The sequence below is a fragment of the Hemitrygon akajei genome, chromosome 22, assembly GCF_048418815.1.
Source record: "Hemitrygon akajei chromosome 22, sHemAka1.3, whole genome shotgun sequence".
Lineage (NCBI taxonomy): Eukaryota > Metazoa > Chordata > Chondrichthyes > Myliobatiformes > Dasyatidae > Hemitrygon > Hemitrygon akajei.
Genome location: NC_133145.1, coordinates 58493952 through 58515778, shown reverse-complemented (window position 1 = coordinate 58515778; position 21827 = coordinate 58493952). Strand labels below are relative to the sequence as shown.

Genomic DNA, 21827 nt, shown 5'->3' with positions numbered 1-21827 from the left:
CAGCGCTGTTCTATAAGGAGTCTATACATCCTCCCTGTAGAAAGAGCGTTTTTTTTTCCTCTCAGGTTCTGTGGCTTCCTCCTACAGTCCAAAGATGTACTGGGTAGGTTAATTGGCTATTGTACATTGCCCCGTGAGTAGGGTAAAATTAATCAAGTTTCTCAGGGGTTGCTGGGGTGGTGTGGCTTGAAGGTCCAACTTTGCGCTGTGTTGCTAAATAAATAAATAGCGTCTGGCAATATATATGTATTTTGGCGATGAATTTACCGGTACTTCAACTTTAAATAATTTATATGCTGTTGGAGATAAACACCAGCTTGATGTAGGGTTTCGACCCGAAGCGTCGAACTCCATTGTCCCCTGCAGATGCTCTGTGACCCACTGAGCTCAAAAACACATCCAGCCAGACACCCTGGACTGCTGAGGGCTCGATCTGTGGCTTTCAAGACCAGCAATCCAGAGCTCGGCAAGAGGTCCAGGTATGACCTACAGGATGCCACCTTGCGAGCGAAGAGGCAATTCGTGTGAAGTTAGTGACACTATTACATGCGCAGCAGCTGTGGCTGGGTTCCCATGCCAATAGGTCCTATAAGGCGGAACGTAATAAAATAAATGGCTGTGCTGCTTCACTGCCTGATGAGCTCAGTGTCTTCTATGCACGCTTTTAAAGGGAAAATAGCATTATAGCTGTGTGAATCCCCACAGCATCTGGCGACTCTGTCATCTCTGTCTCAGGGTCTGATGTCAGAATACCTTTCAAAAGGCGTCAAGGCATCCAGTCCCGATGGTATACTCTCTCTAGCAGGATACTGAAAATCTGAGCTGACCGTTTGGCTGGGGTGTTAAAGGACACCTTCAATCTCTCATTGCTTCATTTGGAGGTTCCCACCTGCTTCAAAAGGGCAACCTGTCATGCCCAAGAAGATCAGGCTGATCTGTCTCAACAGCTGATGCCCGGCGGCACTCACATCTATTGTGAAGTGCTTTGAGAGTCTGAAACTCTGGTTGAATGGTTCCACAACAACCTCTCATTCAATGTCAGCAAAACCAAAGAGCTGGTTATTGACTACAGGAAGAGGAAACTGGAAGTCCATGAGTCAGTCCCCATTAGGGGATCAGAGGTGGAGAGGGTCAGTAATTTTAAATTCCTTGTCACCATCATATCAACAGATCTGTCCTGGGATCAGCACATTAGGGTCATTATAAAGAAGGTATAACAGAGCCTCACTTTCTTATAAGTTTGTGTAGATTCAGCATATAATCTAAAACTTCTATAGATTCACAGTGGGAGCATCCTCACTGGTTCCATAATAGCCTGGTATGGAAACACCAATGCCCAGGAATGGAAAGCCAAACAAAAGTGGTTGGTACGGCCCAGCCCATCAGGGGCAAAGCCCTTCCCACCAATGAGCACATCTACAAGGAGCGCTTGACTCAAGAAAGCAGCCTCCATCATCAAGGATCCCCCACCACCCAGGTCATGCCCTCTTCTCGCTACAACCATCAGGCAGGAGGTGCAGGAACATTAGGTCCCACACTACCAGGTTCAGTTACTCTTCAACCATCAGGCTACTGAACCAGCGTGGATAACTTCACTCACCTCAACTCTGAACTGATTCCACAACACATGGACTAACTGTCTTTATCTCTGGCTGACCCAGTGCGAGATGAGGAATTGCTGTGTGCTTGTTTTTTTGCAGAAACGTGGTTCCAGGACAACATTCCACACACTAACAATCTTCAGGCCATACCACTCAAATATTATTTTGGTGACACTGTGTGCTATCATTATTATATGTGCTGTGTGTGACTGTATTTACTGTAGTTTGCAAATTGGCACCAGAGAAACACTGTTTCGTTTAGTTGTATACTTGTGTATGGTTGAATGACAATGAGCTTGAATTTTCAAGGACTCTAAATTCATGTTCTCAGTATTACTTTTATTTGCACAGTCTTTGTATGTAGTTTTTCATTGATTCTATTGTATTTCTTCTACTGTGATTGCCTGCAAGAGAATTAATCTCACTTTGATAATAAATTTGCTTTAAATTTTGAGATATACTCTTTGCCCTGATGCAGAGTTTGGAACAACGATAGTTCTTCTCAAGTTGATTAAGATTTCCAGCATTAGCAGAATCTCTTGTGTTTATCGCTGTTAGTTTCCCTGCTGCTACTGGACCTGCAACTTCTGCTGTTATTTCAGGCTTGAAAATGGATCTGCAGCTTAAGTACGCTACTGAATGAGGTTGCAGAGGCAACATAGTTTAAAAGTGCCAGAGTTCTTGCCCACACGTAAGTGCTACTATCCCAGCCGGGTTCCACCCTAGGTGCCTCTTGATCACACCATCCAATTGTGTAAAAAAAAAGCGGGCTATAGTAACAAACTGGACAAAAAAAATGCTGGAGAAACTCAGCAGCTCCTTCAAGAATTTGTGAATGACCCACCTACTATGTGTGCTCATTGGTTCGCTCGAACGCGTCATCCATGACGTGTCAGCGGGCGGTATATCTACCCCCAGGCCGACCGTTGTTGGGAGAGAGCCGCCATTACGGACCGCGCTGAGGGGCAATTTCTTCCTTTAAACGCTCGATCGAGGCGGACGCCGAAAGAAAGCGAACCCCACCTGAATAACATCCGCGTCCTGTGTTAAATCCAGTCCAGAAGCGAGGGTTGAACTCTTGGATTTGGGGGAAGAGAAACGAAACAAAGAGGGAAATGGGCGATAAACTCGACATGTCCCTGGACGACATCATCAAACTGAACCGGCAGAAAAGCCCGGGCGGCCGCGGCGGAAGAGGTGGCGGCCGCGGCGGGGGAGGCGGCATGGGCCGCGGAGCAGGGCGAGGCGTGGGCGGCCTCGCCGGTCGAGGAGCGGCGGGAGGCCGAGGCGGCGGCGGAGGGGGCCTGGGTGTAGGCCTCATGCGCAACAGACAGAGCGCAATGCGAGGAAGAAACCGACCGGCTCCTTACAGCAGGGTAGGAAGCAGCGACCGCGGTGTAAACAAAATGATAAATGTTTTGCATTTAAGCCCAGAGTGGAAAAACAATCTTTGTAGGTTTATTTTTAAACGATTAAAAAAACGGTTTAAATTTGGAACCGTGACGGAGCGGCGCCATATTGGCAGAGCCGTTGTCAGTCAATTTTTTCTTAAAACAAAATGTAATTTGTTAGCCCGTGTAAATTTTACAAAGAGAAAGTGCGAGAGACGTCCGCCGGCTTCGAGTTTCAAGCAGAGGAGTTGGAGAGAGCGGCCCCTGTCTGGATTTGAATCCTCGTCGGTCGCCCAAGCTGGTTTGCCCCGGGCGATAAAATGGCGGAGGGCCTGGGCGCCACAAGTTCTGGGAGGCGCCGAGGCCAGCGCGGGATCACGGAGCAACTCGACAAAGGGCACTGGGGTGCAATCTTCTACATCTGCAAGAGAGGCTTAAAGACTTGCTCTATTAAACCAACATTTCTCAGCAACAGTGATCTCCCTCCCTAACTATGAACTTTTCAGAACTGTTTAATGCAACCAAGCCTCTATTGATTTGAATGAACTTTGCACAGAAGGACACGTATTTTATGCTATGCCATTGGATTTGACTCGAACGGAACAGGCTACAAACCTTCAAGAACGTTGAACTTTTATTAAATAAAAGTTGCATGCAGCTTTGACGGCCTGTGTGTTTTCAGAACTCTTGCAAATCATCTCAGTTACGGACTTTCAAAGTTTTGCTGATTTACTGAGGCCGTTATTTGGGACTAAAGGCCGTTTGAGACTTTGCTAAAGTACCTGCTGGATTGTCGTATTACGAGGGGATTTTGAGGAGAAGTGGAGAGCAACTTGCTTTTACCAAGAGGTGATCTCACGCAGTTGACTCCGTGGCGGACGAAATTCACACCAAGTATCTTGTCTAGTGGCTATTAAAAGGAATCCAGGCTTTAGTTCCAGATGTGCTGTGGAAACAGTGGTAGGATTATAAGTGACTTCATTTTTCACCAAGTAACAACTTACATCAGATTCTTAACTTATTTGATTGTTATTGTGTATTCATTAGAGTTTTGTGATGTTAATAATGTAGTGGATTTTGTGAATTCAACATAATTAGCTATGAAGTACATTCATTGCATCTGTGATCGTGTTAAAATATTTAATCCATCTCAGGTAAGGTCGACATTTTAAGTTGTATTGGCAGTAATTTTAACCTAGCGGCTGATTGTGGCTTATCAGTGTAATGGAGGGGTGGGATGACAGTAACTGGACATGGATTAACCAACATTTGGGGTAACAAATGTAGGAAGTCAGCGAGGTGTATCTGTTTATTTTCTTATAGCCGAAACAACTCCCAGACAAGTGGCAACATGACCTTTTTGACAGTGGTTTTGGAGCTAGCGGTGGTGTTGAAACTGGTGGAAAGCTCTTGGTGTCGAACTTAGACTTTGGTGTATCTGATGCAGATATTCAGGTAAGTGAAGCCCAGGGTAATAGTCATTTTCATATGATGCAGTGGATTGCAGACACTTAGGGATATTTCTAGCAGGCTTTGGTTCTGCCTTTCACACTGTCCTTCTCCCTGTGGAAATTAGATCATGTATGAAGCTTCTGTTGACAGACCAATTAGGCGTTGTAATTGTTGGTTTATACTTCAAGCTGTCATTTTTGGCGTTTGTCGTAGAGACATACTGTCTTCACATTAACATGAAATGTGCTTAAGTTACAGCTCTTATCTACTGCTATCTCTTGGTGTATGCATGCATCATTTGTCTACAGGTTACAATTAACATTTGGATTGATATTTGAATTCAAAGTGCTTTTAGGAAATGAAATTGTCACTGAAAATCCTTGGTAAGCCAGTATCTGTAGAGAGAATGTTTTGGGTGGCTAATCTCAAAAAGAAGTAACCTGGAAACATTGGCAGCTTTCTTCTCTCTGTGGATGTTGTCTTGCCTGAATATTCTGAGCACTTGCAGTTAATTTGTTTTGTACTTTATTTAGGAAAGTTTGTTTACATACTTGGTTTTGCATCTTCTGATTGGCTGTCAGTGGCTGTTAAAAGTTACCTTCCATTTGGATTGACATGTCTCCAACTCTGCTTGGGTTCTAAAGCTGCATCTGGAGATTAATATTGCACTTTCTGTTACGAATCTGGCCCATCTATGAACAAGCCTTCGCTCAGACTAATTTCCAACAACATAACAGCTTTTATTGTCTCAATCTCACCTGAAGTCTCCATGGCTATTTGCCTGTAACCTCTAATTCTCCATCCTCTGTAAACTTGATGTCTCACTCCCCTCTAATCTGTCATTTATTCAAGGATTCAGAATATTTGGTTATTCAATTCCTTCTTTCTCCACCACCTTGCTCAGCCTTATTTTGAAATTTCTGCCAGACCTGTGAGCCAAGTATTTTACACCTGCTTTTTTGTGATCTGAAGTTTTATTCAAAGAAACTTTTATTATCAAAGTGCATGTACAACCCTGAGATTCATTTTCTTGTGGGCATACTCAGTAAATCAAAGAAACACAATAGAATCAATGAAAGACTGCACACAACAGAATGGACAAAGAATTCAAATACAAAGAAACACGAGATAAAGTCCTTGGGGATGGTCTAGTGATGGGGCAAGTGAAGTTACCCCTCTGTTTCAAGAACCTGATGGTTGAGGGTAGTAACTGTTCCTGAGCATGGTGGCTGGGTCATGAGGCTCATGTACCATCTTACTAATGGCAGCATTGAGAAGAGCATGATTTGGATGGTGGGTACTTCCTCATGCTCAAATGAGCTTGAACTGAACTGCTAGACTTGCATTTGAGTCAAATGTGAGTGTGAAGGCACGTATAAGCCATGCTGGATAAGAATGGTACAATTTGATGATGCACTAGATGAGCTTTCTGGGCAATCTGGTAGTTTTATTCTCTTCACCTTGCTATCTTTTTTTTTTAAAGATCCAGGCTATCTGAATTTAAATTCTGTGGTGTTCATGGGGGAGGGGGGGGGGTTTGTGCTTTGGTTTCTGTATGGTTAATTGGCACTATGGTTTTTAATGGTTCCTATTCGAGGCAGGGTTTCCATCTACCAATGCCTCAAGTTCCAGAATTCCTTTCCTGGACATCTTCAAGTCTGCATTTATGGCTACATTTTTGTCACCTGTTGCTGATGTTTTTGTTTTAATAGTTTTTACTGCCTATGTCATGATAAATGAGTGACACAATGTCATATATAATCTGCCATCATCTTCACTGTCAAATTTAAATCTAATTGGAAACTATTCCTATAAAACATAACTAACACGGTTCTACCATCCCAAGTGTTAAAACAACTCCAAAATTAACTGCCCTATTCAGTGATGTTTGTTACTCCATGATTGTCAATAGTGCTTCATAAGCTTATAAACCATAATACATGATAGTAGAATTGTCATAGGTAAAACTACATTAATGTAAATGTGCCAAAATCTACCTTTCTGTAATTTAAAGTTGAATAGATTTCAGCTTCACTTTGTCAGACATACTGTTCTGTTTGCACTATAACATCAGATCTATGGCAGTTTATAACTTTCACCTTAATTTTGATTTCTTGTTCCTCCCTAAATTTCATTATTCTCATTCTGTGGAATTGCCTTTCAAACTCCTCTGATCCTGTACTTTGTTCTATTTCTATTGTATTATGTGATTTAGTAGCAGATTTTCTAAACCCTCTAGTGAAGCGTCCTGCAATGTTTTGTGAAAGGTGCTAGTTCTATGTTTTTGATTTTTCAGGAGCTTTTTGCTGAGTTTGGAACATTGAAGAAAGCAGCTGTACATTATGATAGATCCGGGCGCAGTTTGGGAACGGCTGATGTACACTTTGAGCGAAAGGCAGATGCTTTGAAAGCCATGAAACAGTATAATGGAGTTCCCTTAGATGGTAACAGTTTAGTGAAAAAAAATTATTAAACATCTTTTTAGGACTGACTCTTGAAAGTGAATTTGCTTGATTTTTCGTCATTTTGGATGTGTTTAAATAGTTTTGCAAACTTAAAGCATTGGTACACTTAAATATAACAACTTTGTTTAGGACTTGTAATTCCATATCATTCTGAATTATCTAGTCATGTTTAAGTCTTGCTGCTTGTTTAAAATATGCATATACTTCAATTCTGGTGTTTGGGTATCAGAATATCTTAAGTTAAATCAATTTTGTACTTGTATTTCCCCATTTTCAATGCCTTTTGAGGCCTGCACCTGATGTGGCAGACATACAGGTTATCAGTAATCTGAATCCTCCCCAATAGGAGAAACATGAAAGGCAAACACAAGGAAATCAGCAGATGCTGGAAATTCAAGCAACACACTCAAAATGCTGGTGGAACGCAGCAGGCCAGGCAGCATCTATAAGGAGAAGCACTGTCGACGTTTCGGGTCGAGACCCTTCGTCAGGACTAACTGAAAGGAAAGATAGTAAGAGATTTGTCAAATCTGTTACTATCTTTCCTTTCAGTTAGTCCTGACGAAGGGTCTCGGCCCGAAACGTCGACAGTGCTTCTCCTTATAGATGCTGCCTGGCCTGCTGCGTTCCACCAGCATTTTGTGGGAGAAACATGAAAGGCTGCTTTGTAGCTCTGTTTAATTCTGGCTGATCTACCTATTGTAGTAGAATTAACATCTTTGTTCTGTTAATCTCATAACCTTAAAATCCTAGAGGTTAAATGGAGGCAAAAGATTTTCGTTCAGTGGTTGCTATAACAATATTAGATCAGTTTTAAATTTGAAAAGATTTCTATTGAACAGGTTTAAAGTGGAGAATGTATTGATTAATGGAAATTCAAAGTGATGCTATGAATTGTGGAAGTGACATGCAGGTTAAGTTGCTATTGACAGTGGGATAGAAATGGTGATTGCAGCTCTCAAAAGAATGACCTACATCAAGCCAGTGATTAAAGCAAACATTCAAGGTGCATTACCTTCCTGGGAAATGTTTGTGAATAAAATATCTGAAAATTATAAATTTGGCTTAAATTCTGAAATGTCTAAAAAGCAAACTTTTGTTGTCTCCTTTGTGATCAGAGACATTGCTTGTATTAGTACCGTAATTTTAAAGAATTGGGGTTCTTCTGGTGTTAGATATTTTAAGGGTAGCAAGGAGTGTATTTCTGTTGCTTCAAGCCAGAAATTAAGGCTTCCATTTTGTCAACATACTACCTTCAGCATTTCTTGTGCTTATTGAGATCAAATAACTGAGCGTTTTCCTTTGTTTGTGGTTTAAAGGACGACCAATGAACATTCAACTAGTTACCTCACAAATTGATGCCCAAAGAAGACCCGTAGTTGGGTAAGCATTTTCAGTCTGTACATCTGGCTGTGACTCATTATGTACTTCTATCTGGCCATGAAATTCTCCTATTTAAAGTTGAATGTAGCTCTGAGGGAGTAGGAAGATTGCTTCAGTAATGGGAATAGCAATTGATTTCCAAGTTAGTGGTGTGGTGAAAGTAGAGCTCCGTATAAAAGGCAATAAAAGAACATGCTAATTGGCAAACTTGTTTACCTGCCTTTCTCATCCATAGTTGGCATGTCCCACACTAGCCTCATTAGTTACTTCTGAACCACAGAAAAGGTGTGGTTGCAGGTTGCCTTTGATCTTGAGTTTTGCCTAAGGTGCCGAAGAGGTCACCGGTTTTGAGTTCTTTCCATAGCCTGTAACACTGCACCTCCTTTAGCTAGATGTAGGGAAGTAAATGTGTGATGTGAATTAGGGCTGCTTGAATCAGGCTGAGCTGAAGATGATTTTCTTCGAAGCAATGATCAGTTGGACAAGTGAAAATTATTCATGTGCAGAGGATAGAGATGCTTTTAGTTGCTTTTATTCATATGAACATTGTGATTAATACATTTATCACAATATTTGGTTAAAGAAACAGTGAATTAAAATACTCAAACACTGTTCAATGTAGTTCAGAGTAATGAGTTCTGTCTATAACTGTCATGTAAGATCATTTTGGGGAAAGCCACAAATAATCTTGGCTCCACCTTGGAGCCTCATGGAGCTGAAAGGATGAGGGAAATGTTAACTGATATTTTTGTCGTCTTATTCTGGACACAGTCAATTAAAAAAAAAGATCATGAACTGTATGTGGATTACAAGAGGAGGTGCTTACTGTTGTGAGGTGAATTAGGGTGCATAAATAACCAGGGCTTGAAGTGTACCCTCAATCTTTAAGGTGGACTAGTGCAGAAATTACAAGGCCCTGGCAGAGATAATTAATGTCCTTAGCCGCAGGTAAAGTGCCAGTGCACTGGAGGATTGCTAAAGTCTTTCTGTTTAGAAAAAAGGCTCTAATAATAGTCCAAAAGACTAATAATCAATTGGATTCAGCATTGGCTTAGTGGGAGAAGCCAGAATGGTGGTGGAAGGCCTAACTGGAGGCATGTGGTTAGTGTGCCATAGGGATTGGTGCTGTGTTTGTTTGTCAAACTATTAATGACTTGGATGGTGAAGTGAATCAGCAAGTTTGCAGATGACACCAGGAATAGGCAGTGAGAAAGGTTGTCAAAGCTTAGAAATTAATCTTGGAAAGTGAGCTGTCACATGGAATTTAATGCACTTTGGGTGAACTGATAAAATTAATGGTAAGGCACTGGGGGGTGTGCTAGATCAATAATTCCTTAAGTGACATCACAAGTAGATAAAGTTGTAAGGGGAGCTTTTAGTACATTGAACTTCATAAAACTTGCTAAATTCTGTAATTAGGGCAGGAGTTGAAATATTAGGAAGTTGTATAAGATGTTGGTGTGACCTCATGCAGTCTGGTCAGAGGAAAGGCCAGTAAGGTTGAAAGAGCACAGACTTTGGGACCTGAGTTCCAGTGAAAGGTTGAATAGATTAGGACTTCTAACCTAGAGTGTAGGAGAATGAATTTTAAGAGGTCTACAGAATGGCAAGGGTTATGGTTAGGGTAAATGCATGAAGGCTTTTTGCCAGGTTGGGTGAGGCAACAATTAGACATTCATTGGATGGTGTGATTGTTGAATGAGCTGCCGGCAGAAGTGGTGAATGCATGTTGGATTGCAGCATTTGAGAAGTTTGGATAGATACATGGGTGGGAGGGCTATGGTCCAGGTGCAAGTTGATGGGATAGGTCTAAATGGGCCAAAGCGACTGTTTCTGTACTAACTTGCTTTGCTTGGTGTTGTGCAATATTTTTTTCACACTACTGTTTTCCTTTTTATTTTAGAGGAAACAGAGCTGCAAGCCGAACTCGCGGTAATGCATTCGGAGGTGGAAATAGACGGTCCAGAGGAGGCAACAGAGGTGGAAGAGGTGGTAGAAGTGGAAGAAATTCAAGACAACAACTTTCAGCAGAAGAGCTGGATGCCCAGTTGGATGCTTATAATGCTAGGGTAAGTTTGGTGTTGTGCAGCTTGTCTTTTTTATAAGTGGTCTTAGTGGGATGATTGCTAGTATCCATGAAATTGAGCATTAGGATTTTTAGGTTTAGAATGATTTGTGTCCTTCCCATCTGTCATTATTGGTTTGTTCCTTGATAGAGAAATTTAAACTCAACCAAGGGCTCTCAGGATTCAGTCCTTGCCATTTCCAGTTGAGTCAGTAATAAGTGTTCTCTTTCACAGGCCATGTTATTGTTGCTTTAAACAAGAATAGATTGTGAATGCTTTGAGGGCATTAGTTAATGTGGCAGTAAGGGAAGGGACTACTGTACTCATTTAAGGAAATGAGATCAGACAGCTTTATTGCAAAGGAACAGTGATGGGGCTTGAATTTGAAATAACGTGGTGATTGAAAGTATGGTGAGGGCTGGGGTCCTGTTGAGTAGTGCAGGTATCAAAGATTATCCTTTGGATTCCAGTTAGCATGGAGGATAAAATAAACAGCATGAGCACGACCTTGTCAGTTATTAAACCCTTTGGCAGAAAGGTGAAGTATTACAAAGGTGGGAAACATTTCAGAGGTAACTGATAAAAGGTCTGGTGATATAGTGAAATTACTGAATTAGTCTTGTAGCTGAGTGCTCATAAGGACTAGATGGGATAGGTGTGAGTTGGTTTCATGCAAGAAGTGGGTCAGTAAGCTGCTAAATAGCCCCCTCCAATATGAAGTTGTAACATTATTTTACTGTTAACATTTACTTGTTTTTTTTTTCCTTTTTAGATGGACACAAGTTAAGCAAGCTCCGAGATTGACTTTTTTCCCTTGTGGGAGGAACGCGAACAATGTAGTCTAGTGGCGCAATGGAATAGGTTTTTAAATCTATGTAACTTTTTAAGTCACAGTCTTGTTTTGTACTGAATGTTTTCATTTTGGGATATGTTTTACTGGTTGCATGTTTTCATGGGTGGATGGACTTGCCCCACCAGACCATGAAATAAATTCGCACTGTTAATTGAAGTTACTTGGCTTTCTTGTCTTATTGCAAATTGGAGAACTGTTGACATGAAGCAATGCATGACTGAGGATTTGTGATATTCTGCATTGAGTGAAAATTGGACACCAGTGTAAGGCACTGTACTTGGAATGGTTTTGTCCAATTGATACCAAATAAGCCAGATACTGGCTTGATTAATAGAACTAAATCTGGAATCACTTGTCAAAATAAAGGTCTTAACATAATGTGATGTGTATTCTTTTTGGCACATTGATTACAACACTCATTTTTAAAACACTCTTTTTCACCACAATCTCTTGAAATGTGTTGCCATTCACAAGATGTACTATTTCAGATGAGAGTAGTTTAAAATTTCAGTGCCTACTTTCATAGGAGCGGGTTCTGTGTTATTTCTAACAATGTTCAATGTCAAAACCAAGTATCCCTTGCTGTATTTTAGAATTCCAGTTGCAATTTATGCTTTATTTAACACAATGGAGTTATTTAGACCTCAGCACACTGGTATCACCGGTTGAATTAGGGGGTAGTTTTGTGATGATTCCTGTATTGTTGCTAAAGCATTAATGTTTTTAAAAATGACACATTGCATTCATTGTCCTAATGAAGGGTCTCAGCCTGAAATGTCAGAGGCTGTCTGAGCTGAGTTTTTCAATGAGTTTCTTTGTTCTAAAAGTGAACACAGCCACTTCCAGAGGTGATGTTAATGTAAGTTTCTAATGTGTTTCAATTTGAAATGCAAAACATTGCATTACATTCCAGTAAATTCCAAATCAACTGTGTGGTAACATCCACAAGACTCGGAAGTCCATCACTCTGCCCATTTGGATCTTTCTCGTGCAGTGACTCACTGTGCAAGGTGTTGGATTTCAAGTTGATGTGGAATTGAGTTTTCCCAAAGACAGTGAGAACTAGTACAGATGCAAGAGGGGGCAAAAGGAGATGCATGTTAGGACAGCAGTTGAAAGCTTGCTGTAGGGATTTGTGGGAGGTGTACAGAGCAAGAATTGGGTACTGAGTTTTCAGGGAGGGGAGGGGTTTAATGTAATGAAATAGTGAAATTTTGGCGGATTAAGGCAATGCATTGTGTTGCACGTTCCTGAGCAGCGTGGGCCAAAAGATGAGACACAACGTCTGGTAAGTTGAGTTGTGCTGCACAGACTCCACACAGCACCCAAGGTCCAGATTGGAGACAATTTTACTGGTGCTATGAGAATGGCTCTACTAGCTGTACTAGTGCCACCCAAAGTCATGGAATGGCAGGTAGGAGTGTTAATAAAATCAATTATCCTATGCACCATGTAAAGGAAAGATAGAAGGAAATGTTTTCAATGCTGTAAGCGTTCAAATTGATTTGTGTTTCTATTTCAGAGGATCTGTCCTGTATCCAGCATAATAGTTCCATTATGAAGAAAGCATAATAGCACTTCTACTTTTAATGAGGTTTGACTTCTCACGATTAACTGGATTCTGGCAACTTGCAGTCATTTCTCACTGCTCAAGAGAGCAGTTCAGCTCTTGCTCCAAACTGCTGAAAACTTCAGTTGTCAAATTTGATGCAGACATTGATCAATTGAAACTTTGTACACCTTTGAATCCAGTCATAATATATTTTCAGGTGTTAAGCAATACAAGGTATGAGTTAAAGAGCAATATAGAACTTAAGGCACAATATAGAACTTGTGCAGGAAGGCACAGAGTCGACTGTACTTCCTTAGAAGGTTGGCGTCATTCAATGTCTGCAGTGAGATGCTGAAGATGTTCTATAGGTCAGTTGTTGAGAGCGCCCTCTTCTTTGTGGTGGCGTGTTGGGGAGGAAGCATTAAGAAGAAGGACGCCTCACGTCTTAATAAGCTGATAAGGAAGGCGGGCTCTGTCGTGGGCAAAGTACTGGAGAGTTTAACATCGGTAGCTGAGCGAAGGGCGCTGAGTAGGCTACGGTCAATTATGGAAAACCCTGAACATCCTCTACATAGCACCATCCAGAGACAGAGAAGCAGTTTCAGCGACAGGTTACTGTCGATGCAATGCTCCTCAGACAGGATGAAGAGGTCAATACTCCCCAATGCCATTAGGCTTTACAATTCAACTGCCAGGACTTAAGAACTTTTTTTAAAGCTATTATTAATGCTTTTTGAGTTAGTGATTTAGATGCATATCATATTATTACTGAGTTAAGTATTGTATGTAATGAGTTTTTGCTACAACAAGTGTATGGGACATTGGAAAAAATGTTGAATTTCCCCATGGGGATGAATAAAGTATCTATCTATCTATCTTAACATGAAGTCAGAACAAGAGAAGGGTTAAGAGGCTCTTAAAATCTGTTGATTCTGTTTGCTTCTACCACCACCAACACCTGGCAGCTCGTATCAGGTACTTGGCATTCTCCTTTTGCTCCCTCTCACCTTAAATGCATGCCCTCTAGTAGACAGTTTGACCTTGGGAGACAAGATGTTGGCTGTCTTATCTGCCTCCTAACCTTAATATGTGCCCTTACCACAAACACAAGGTGTTCATAAGTTTATAGGAGGAGAGGCCATTTGGCCCATTCTCAGCATTATAGGTCAAGACCATTGATCAGGTCTGGAGAGAAAGGGGATAGAATAAGTTTCCACACACCACCCCCCACCTTATTTTGGCTTCTGCCCTGTTCATGTAATTATGAAATGTGTAAGTATGTCCTAAAATGGGATCAGATCTTCAAGTCCTAAAACTAGATAGAGGATTCATTGAATGAATAACAAAAACATTTCACTATTTATTGAAAAAGTGATCAAATAGTATATATATTGGAAAAGGTATGTGAATCTCTGGGGTAATGTCCTTTGGGGGGGGGGGGACAATTTAGAGTCGGGTGTTCTAATCAATGAGGTTGTAGAGCTGCCCTGCCCTATAATAAAGACAAAAAGACAGGTTACTAACTGAACCTGTCCTCTCAAAAGATCTGTTTATGTGCACCTCCCTCAATCACAACTTTCAGATGAGAAGAACTGTAGAGTTGCATGAAGCTGGAAAAGGCTACAAAGCAGTTTCTAAAGACCTGAGTACTCATCAGTCCACAGCAAGAGAAATTATCTACAAATGGAAACACAGAACTGTTGCTACTCTCCCTAGGAGTGGACATCCTGCAAAGATCACACCAAGAGCACAATGTGCAATGCTGATGGAGATTACCAAGGGTAACAGCAAAAGATCTGCAGGAATCACTAGTGTCAAAAGTGAACAAGAATGGTGTTCATGGAAGGACACAGCAGAGGAAACCACTGTTATCCAAAAAAAAACAGTGCTGCACATCTCAAGTTTACAAAAGACCACCTGGTTGTTTTACAACACTTCTGTGGACAGATGAGAAAAATGTTGCACTTTTTGGCAGAAATGCACATTGATGTTTGGAGGGAAAAGGGCACTGGACAACAACACAAAAACCTCATTCAAACTGAAGCGTGGTGGAAGGAACATCGTAGTTTGGGGCTGCTTTGCTGCCTCTGGGCCTGGACAGCTTGTAATCGTTGAGGGAACAATGGATTCAAAATTGTATCAAGACATTTTACAGGAGAATGTCAGAGTAGCAGTACATCACCTGAAGCGTAATAGAAGTTGGATAATGCAACCAGACAATGATCTGAAAGATCATGAATGAACCAACAACAAAATGGTTTAAAAATACAAAAATTTGTGTTTTGTAATGGCCGAGTCAAAGTCCCGACATTAATCCTATAGAAGTGGTGTGGAAGGACCTGCATCAAGCAGTTTTGTAAGGAGAAATGGTCTAAAATTCCTCCAAGCCAATGTGCTGGTCTGATCAACATTTACTGGAAATGTTTGGTTGCTGTACAAGAGGGTCACACCAGTTCCTGAAAACAGGTTCACATACTTTTTCCAACAAATACATGTAATATGGGATAATTTTTCTCAATAAATAAATGAACAAGCGTAGTGTTTGTTGTGTTATTTATTTAATTGAGTTCTCAATCTAGTTTTAGAACATACATGAGATCTGATCATGTTATAGAGAAAATTCTACAGGGTTCACAAACTTTCTAGCACCATTGTACGTAGAGCACAGGCAAGCAACCCACCTACCAATAGAACCATTGAACAAGCATATTTTTGATAGATTCATCCCAAGTATAGCATAAAATTGTTGTTCCAATTCATCTCATAAAGGGACTTGTGTATTTGATTCTATGCAAATGTTTAAACAAAATAACATTTGTCCTTTATTTCCTTGTCAAGATAGGGGTTTTAAAGGTCTTACTGTGCATTTTGCATCAGTCTCCACTGTGCCAGAATTGCGAGACTGCCGTAAGCAGAAGTGCGTGTTATTGCTATTACTAAGGAGTAGGTGCTTGGGAAGCTGAAAAGTCTGAAGCTGTATAAGTCACCTGGACCAGATGGACCACAGTCCAGTGTTCTAAAGAATGTAGCTGAAGAGATTGTAGAGGCAGTAGTAATGATACTTCAATAATCACTGGATTCTGGGATGGTTCGGGAGGACAGGAAAATTACAAACATCATCACTCCATTCTTTACGAAGAGAGGGAGGCAGAAGAAAGGAAGTTATAGGCCAGTTTGCCTGACTTCAGTAGTTGAAAAGATAGTCTATTATTAAGGATGAGGTTTCGGGGGACTTGGAGGCACGTGATAAAATAGGCCAAAGTCAGCATAGTTTTCTAAAGGGAAAATCTTGCCTGACAAATCTGTTGGAATGCTTTGAAGAAATAACAAGCTGGATAGACAAAGGAGGGTCAGTTATTTGGATTTTCAGAAGGCCACACAGGGAGTTGAAACTTCCTCAACCTGTAGACGTGTGCCCAACTTCCAAATGAGATAAGAAGCCAAAACTTCTTGAATCTAAGCTTGCACTTCATTATTCTCCAAGGTACAGCTGGCAACAGCATTGATGCTGATAAAATACTATTATTGGTTATTAAAGTTGATCATCAGTTAGTTTCCAGATTCGCTGTCTGCAAGGACATAAATGCTAGGCAGAAAGAAGCACTCTCTTTGGACAGTTGACGATGGTGACTTTCTCACGCAGAGGGTAGTGAGGAAATGGACTGAACTGCCAGAGGAAATGGTTGAGGCAGGCGCAATACTGTCACTTAAGAATCACTTGGACATGTACATAGAAAAAATGATTAGCTTTATTAGTTTCACGTACATCAAAATAGAGAGTGAAATGTGCTGTTAGCCATGCTTCCAGCACCAACACAACTTACTAATGAAAATCTTTATGTCGTTTGGAATGTGCCCACATAGTTAAGCTGCATACTGACAGTGGTGAGAAATTAACACTGATATTCTGATTGTTGACACTGTGAAGTATTACGCTAACTGTTACAGAGCGATGTGGGCTGAAAAGAGGAAATTGGGATTAGCTGGGTGGCATTAGCTCAACCGGTTGAGCTGAATGACCTGTACTGATGCTGTGTGATCTATGACAAAATAGGTTGCAAAAGCAAAGAACTTTTTGCCCATTAGAAAATTAATTGAGAAGGGCTTTGTCATCTTTCAATTAGTATTGAAAAGTAGTACCCCATAATTATTGCCCTATGAGGACAGAATTGACAGTCAGGGTGGCATAGTTGTATAGTGGTTTGTGTAACGCTATTACAATGCCACAAACCTGGGGCAATTCACACTGCCATCTGTAAGGAGTTTGTACGCTCTCCCCATTACTGCATGGGCTTCCTCCAGGTGCTCTGGTTTCCTACCACATTCCAAAGATGTACATTTGGAATGCAGGTTATTTGGTCACGTGGGTGTAATTGGGTGGCATTGGCTTGTTGGGACAGAAGGGTCCCTTACTCTGCTGTATCTGAAGAAATTAAATAAAAATAAATAAATAAAACAAATCATGTTCAAAAGAACATTTATTATCAAAATATATATGGAGTATACAACCCTGAGATTTGCCTTCCCACAGACAGCATGAAACAAAGAAAGCTATAGAGCCATGTCAAAGAAAACATCAACTGCACCAAATCGCAAACAAAAACAAATCACACAAATGACAGAAGAGTGAAAAGCAGAGACTATAAAACAAGATCGAAAGAGTTCAGGCATATTCAGTTCACTCTTAATGAAATCGCCAGGGATTTGGCAACAACAGACCTGGATAACTGCCAGTTATCACAGAAAAAACCTCAACACCACGTTTACAAAAAAAATGCCAGGACCCTTCATCAGAACTGGAAAGGAAGGGGGAAGAAGCCATATTATTTATTATAAATTACTATAAATAGCACATTGCAGATTTAGATGGAGACGTAATGTGAAGATTTTACACCTCATGAATGTGAAGGATGCAAGTTTTAAAGTCAATTCAATTCAGAATCATAAAGCAGATCAGAGGCTGGGTACAGGGAAAACATGGAGTGGCCTTTATTCTTTCCAGGATCTAAAAGGCAAGGTTATAGTAGGTGAACTCAAAATGGAAGCTAGAAGAAAGGGCACGAAGAAAATCATGGCAGTCAGACAAAAGAAAACTTTGAAATATGTTTTATTATGCACGAAGCACAAATAACTGAGGGAAAAAGGCCTTTGTGTGCATAAAGTTCTCAATGATGACTATGCATTTGTCTTTATTAAAACAGAAGGAAGGGTGTTTTTAGAACAATGGCAAGAAATGTCTTTGGCTAGAAGGTGGTGGATCTGTGGAATTCATTGGCATATTCGTTGAGGAGGCCAAGTCATTGGGTATATTTAAAGTAGAGGTTGATAGGCTCTTTATTAGTAAGGTCATCAAAGATTATGGAGAGAAGACTGGAGAATCGTATTGAGAGGGATAATAGACATGATTGACTGGCAGAGCAGACTCAATGGGCCAAATGCCCTAATTCTGCTCCTGTGTCTTACGGCGTGGTGCTCTTAGATAGTGGATGGGATAAGACAGGAAGGAATGTAGCATCCTTTTTAGCCATGCACAGAAGATAAAAGCAGGAGCGTTACACAAGAACTGCTTCTCGTGCCAGTTAGTCTGCAGCTCGAGTACTGCCTACATTTCTGGTCACCACATTACAGGAAGTGCAGGCGTAGAGCAAACCTGTGACGTCTGAAACATCTTTGCAGTGAGACTGGTGCTATTTTCTTTGGAACAAGAGGAAACTGAGGGCAGACAAAGCTGAAGTGTGTGAGGCTATGAACAGTCGAGGTAAGATAGGAATAGATTACTTTTAGCACCGTTAGTAGAGGAAGGGTTGGTAATAATCATGGATTAAAAATACTGTACTGTACAAAAGTCTTTTATATATATGTCTGCACATAGGAGCTATGTGTCTGCACCTGACCACTCAACTGCCCTTGCCATTCCTTCTCTGCCACCTGTTCCACACCCCTCCCATGGCACTCCACCTTGCCATTCCCACATCTTTTGCTCCTGCCAAACTTATAAACTTGCTCTCCACTCCACATTGACAAATACAATATTATGCAAAAGGCGTAGGCACCCTATCTGTATAGATGCGTCTAAGATTTTTGCACAAGACTGTAGCCACTACAAGAATTAGAGGAAAGGAGTGTGGTTGTAGGGGATGATGGAGTGGAGCCCTCACTACAGACCAAGAGCTGGAAAGGAAGTATTAAACTTGATAGAACTTTGTATGCCAAATGGGTTGTAACTTTTCAATGATTCTGTGAAGGACAGGCATCAGTATGGTTAAATATTTTTCACTCACCTGGATATGTAAACCTCCCAGAACACTTAAGGAACTTGCCACCATTGAAGAAAGCTACTGAACATACTCTCCCTGCAATAAACATTCATTCCCTCCACCACTAGTAAACCATATTAAATATGTTCTATATTAAATGCATTGTAGTTAGAAGACCATAAGGCATACTTTTGGAGAAGAATTAGTCCATTCAGCCCATTCGTCATTCCACCATGGCTGATATATTTTCTCTGACAACCCTATTCTCCTGTCTTCTCCCTGTTTGTAACCTTTGATACCCTTACTAATCAAGAACTAATCAAAACCTCTACAAAAAGAACCATCGTCTACATTGGCACAATTGACATTGTTCAGCAACAATTTGAGTCGTTCAAATGTGACCTTAGTGGTCTCCTTGAATCTCTAAAAATCAATGGCAAGGCATTTTTATCTCTGAACTAATTCCCGAGCTGGTTCATGGCTCTGCGTGATTGGCTTCAGATGCAAAGTAGAGTGCTGAACTTCGGCTTCATCAACAATCTTAATCATTTTTATCAACATGCCACATTTTCCAAAGCCAATGATCTTCACCTAGTCTGGGCTCATGGATGTTGTCTGGAAACATATTCCACTGATCTCTAGCAAACCCACGTGTATGACATCTACAATCAATGGCACACGTGATCCTTCCCTTACTACTTCCTCCTCCTCATCCACCAGTTCTGTAAATGATACCCATCCTATTCAGACCATTGTCACAGCAAGGGCCTGCAGACTGAACTGTCCCAGCAAAGGCATTTAACAGAAAATAATCTACATGTAAAATCGACCTCCCCTGTTGCACCACTGCAAATTGCTCTGTTTAAGCTAGCTCTTCTAAATGTGAACACGTACAAACAAGCTGGATGGACTCAGCAGGTCGGGCAGCATCCGTTGAAATGAGCAGTCAACGTTTCCGGCCAAGACCCTTCGTTAGGACTGAAGAAGGAGGGGGCAGGTTCCCCATGAAGAAGGAGGGGGTAGGGGCCCCATAAAGAAGGTGGGGGGAGGGTGGAAAACCAATCAGAGGAAAGATCAAGGGGTGAGGGAGGGGATAGGTAGGAGAGGTGAAGAAGGAATCTAAGGGGAAAGCACTATGGGTAGTAGAAGAGGGCAGAATCATGAGCGAGGTGATAGGCAGCTAGAAGAGGAGACAGAGTGAAAGTGGGATGGGGGAACATCGAATTCTCCAATTTCTGGTAATTCCCTCCCTCTCCCTTCCCCCATCCCACTTTCACTCTGTCTCCTCTTCTAGCTGCCTATCACCTCTCTCATGATTCTGCCCTCTTCTACTACCCTTTAACACTGCTATACGCTCTGCAAGAATAGCCTACTTTTGCAAGATTATTTACAGAAAATAGTGGCGATTCAAGAATATTGTTCTCAACTATAAAGTGACTGTTGAACCCTGCCCCGACCTACAATGTCCTCAGAACATCTGCCACAAAAATGTGGGGAATTTGCAATATTTTTATTACATCTAACAGGGAGAATATAGCTACAGATATTGGTACACTACAACCTCATAAAAAGATAGCACGTCAAAATTTACAAGTGTTTCTGATTCAGAACAATATAAGATTGTAACAAATAGCAAACTGGCTACTTGTTGTCTTGACCCTGTTTCTACCACACTTTTTAAGGAGTCTGTAAGCAGCATTTTCAATTCTGTTAGGAAAATTATTAACGCATCCTTTGAAACTGGAATTTTTCCAGGGGCCTTCAAAATTGCAGCAGTCAAATCCTTACTTAAAAAGTAAGGATCGTGAGGTGCTAGCTAACTCCAGGCCTATATCAGATCTTCCTTTCCTGGGAAGATCCTTGAGAAAGTAATTTTTAACAAACTCACAAACTTTCTGAATGAGAATAATATTCTAGAAAAGTTTCAGTTGGGTTTAAGAGCAAACAACACCACAGAAGTGGTCCTCACCAGAATTGTCAGCAACCATTGTCTCTGCACAGATGCCAAGAGTCTCAGATCTAATTCTCCTAGGTCAAAGTCAACCCAAATGACCACAATATTTTCCTAAGTTACCTTGAGAACTGAGTTGGCCTCTTTGGTAGTATCCTTAATTGTTTTGTTCATATATCTTAGAGCAAAATTTTTTTGTCTGTCTTGGAGACCAATTTTTTCTAAGAGATGCGATATACCCTTTGGTGTTGCTAAGGGGAGTTGTCTTGGTCTCCCTACTCTCCTTAGGAGACATAAGAGAGCATAAACTTGATTTCCACAGTTATGCAGATGATGCACAATTGTATATCTTGGTTGAGCCTGATAATGATAACACCCTATCTTTTCTGACTTGTGGTATAGCTGCAATAAATAATTGGATGAGCAATAACTTCCTAAAACTAAATGAAGATAAAACTGACTTACTGCTGTTTGGTCCCAAAGCCAAAAGAGATAAACTTCTTGATAAATTTGGTAATTTGTCTCCTTTTATAAAATCAGAAGTAACAAGCTTGGGTTTTATCCTTGATTCAGACTGTTATTTTAAATCCCACATAATGAGCAGCATTTCTACGTTTAAGAAATATTGCAAATGTACATCTGTTCCTATCACGTCATGATGTTGATAAACTAATTCACTTTTTATGCCTTTATATCAAATAGACTAGATTACTACAATCTACTTTTTACTGGCCTTCCAAAGCAATCTATTGGAAAACTCATTCAGAATGCCACTACTGGACTCTTAAATAAATCCTGGACACAAGAACACATCACTCCTGTCCTAGCTACTCTGCATTGGCTTCCTGTATCTTTT

The 21827-nt window shown here is 40.9% G+C and overlaps 1 protein-coding gene and 1 long non-coding RNA gene across 3 annotated transcripts in view; one reads left to right on the top strand and one right to left on the bottom strand.

The window, feature by feature from the left end:
* Nucleotides 1-2505: 2505 nt before the first annotated feature.
* alyref (Aly/REF export factor) lies at nt 2506-11589 on the top strand. 2 transcript variants are annotated; one of them, XM_073026355.1, is made up of 6 exons: nt 2506-2977; nt 4316-4447; nt 6741-6894; nt 8229-8292; nt 10196-10361; nt 11131-11589. In XM_073026355.1, the coding sequence occupies exons 1-6, from the start codon at nt 2717-2719 to the stop codon at nt 11143-11145; spliced, it is 792 nt and encodes a 263-aa protein (XP_072882456.1). In that variant the 5' UTR covers nt 2506-2716; the 3' UTR covers nt 11146-11589. The 2 variants fall into 2 exon arrangements, with proteins under 2 accessions (XP_072882456.1, XP_072882457.1); XM_073026356.1 differs by having other exon boundaries at nt 2508-2977; nt 6741-6888.
* LOC140714785 (uncharacterized) overlaps nt 3609-21827 on the bottom strand; it is a 37853-nt gene continuing 19634 nt past the window's right edge. The window contains exon 4 of the long non-coding RNA XR_012095997.1: nt 3609-3938. This is a non-coding gene — a long non-coding RNA (uncharacterized lncRNA). The remainder of the gene's footprint in view (nt 3939-21827) is intronic.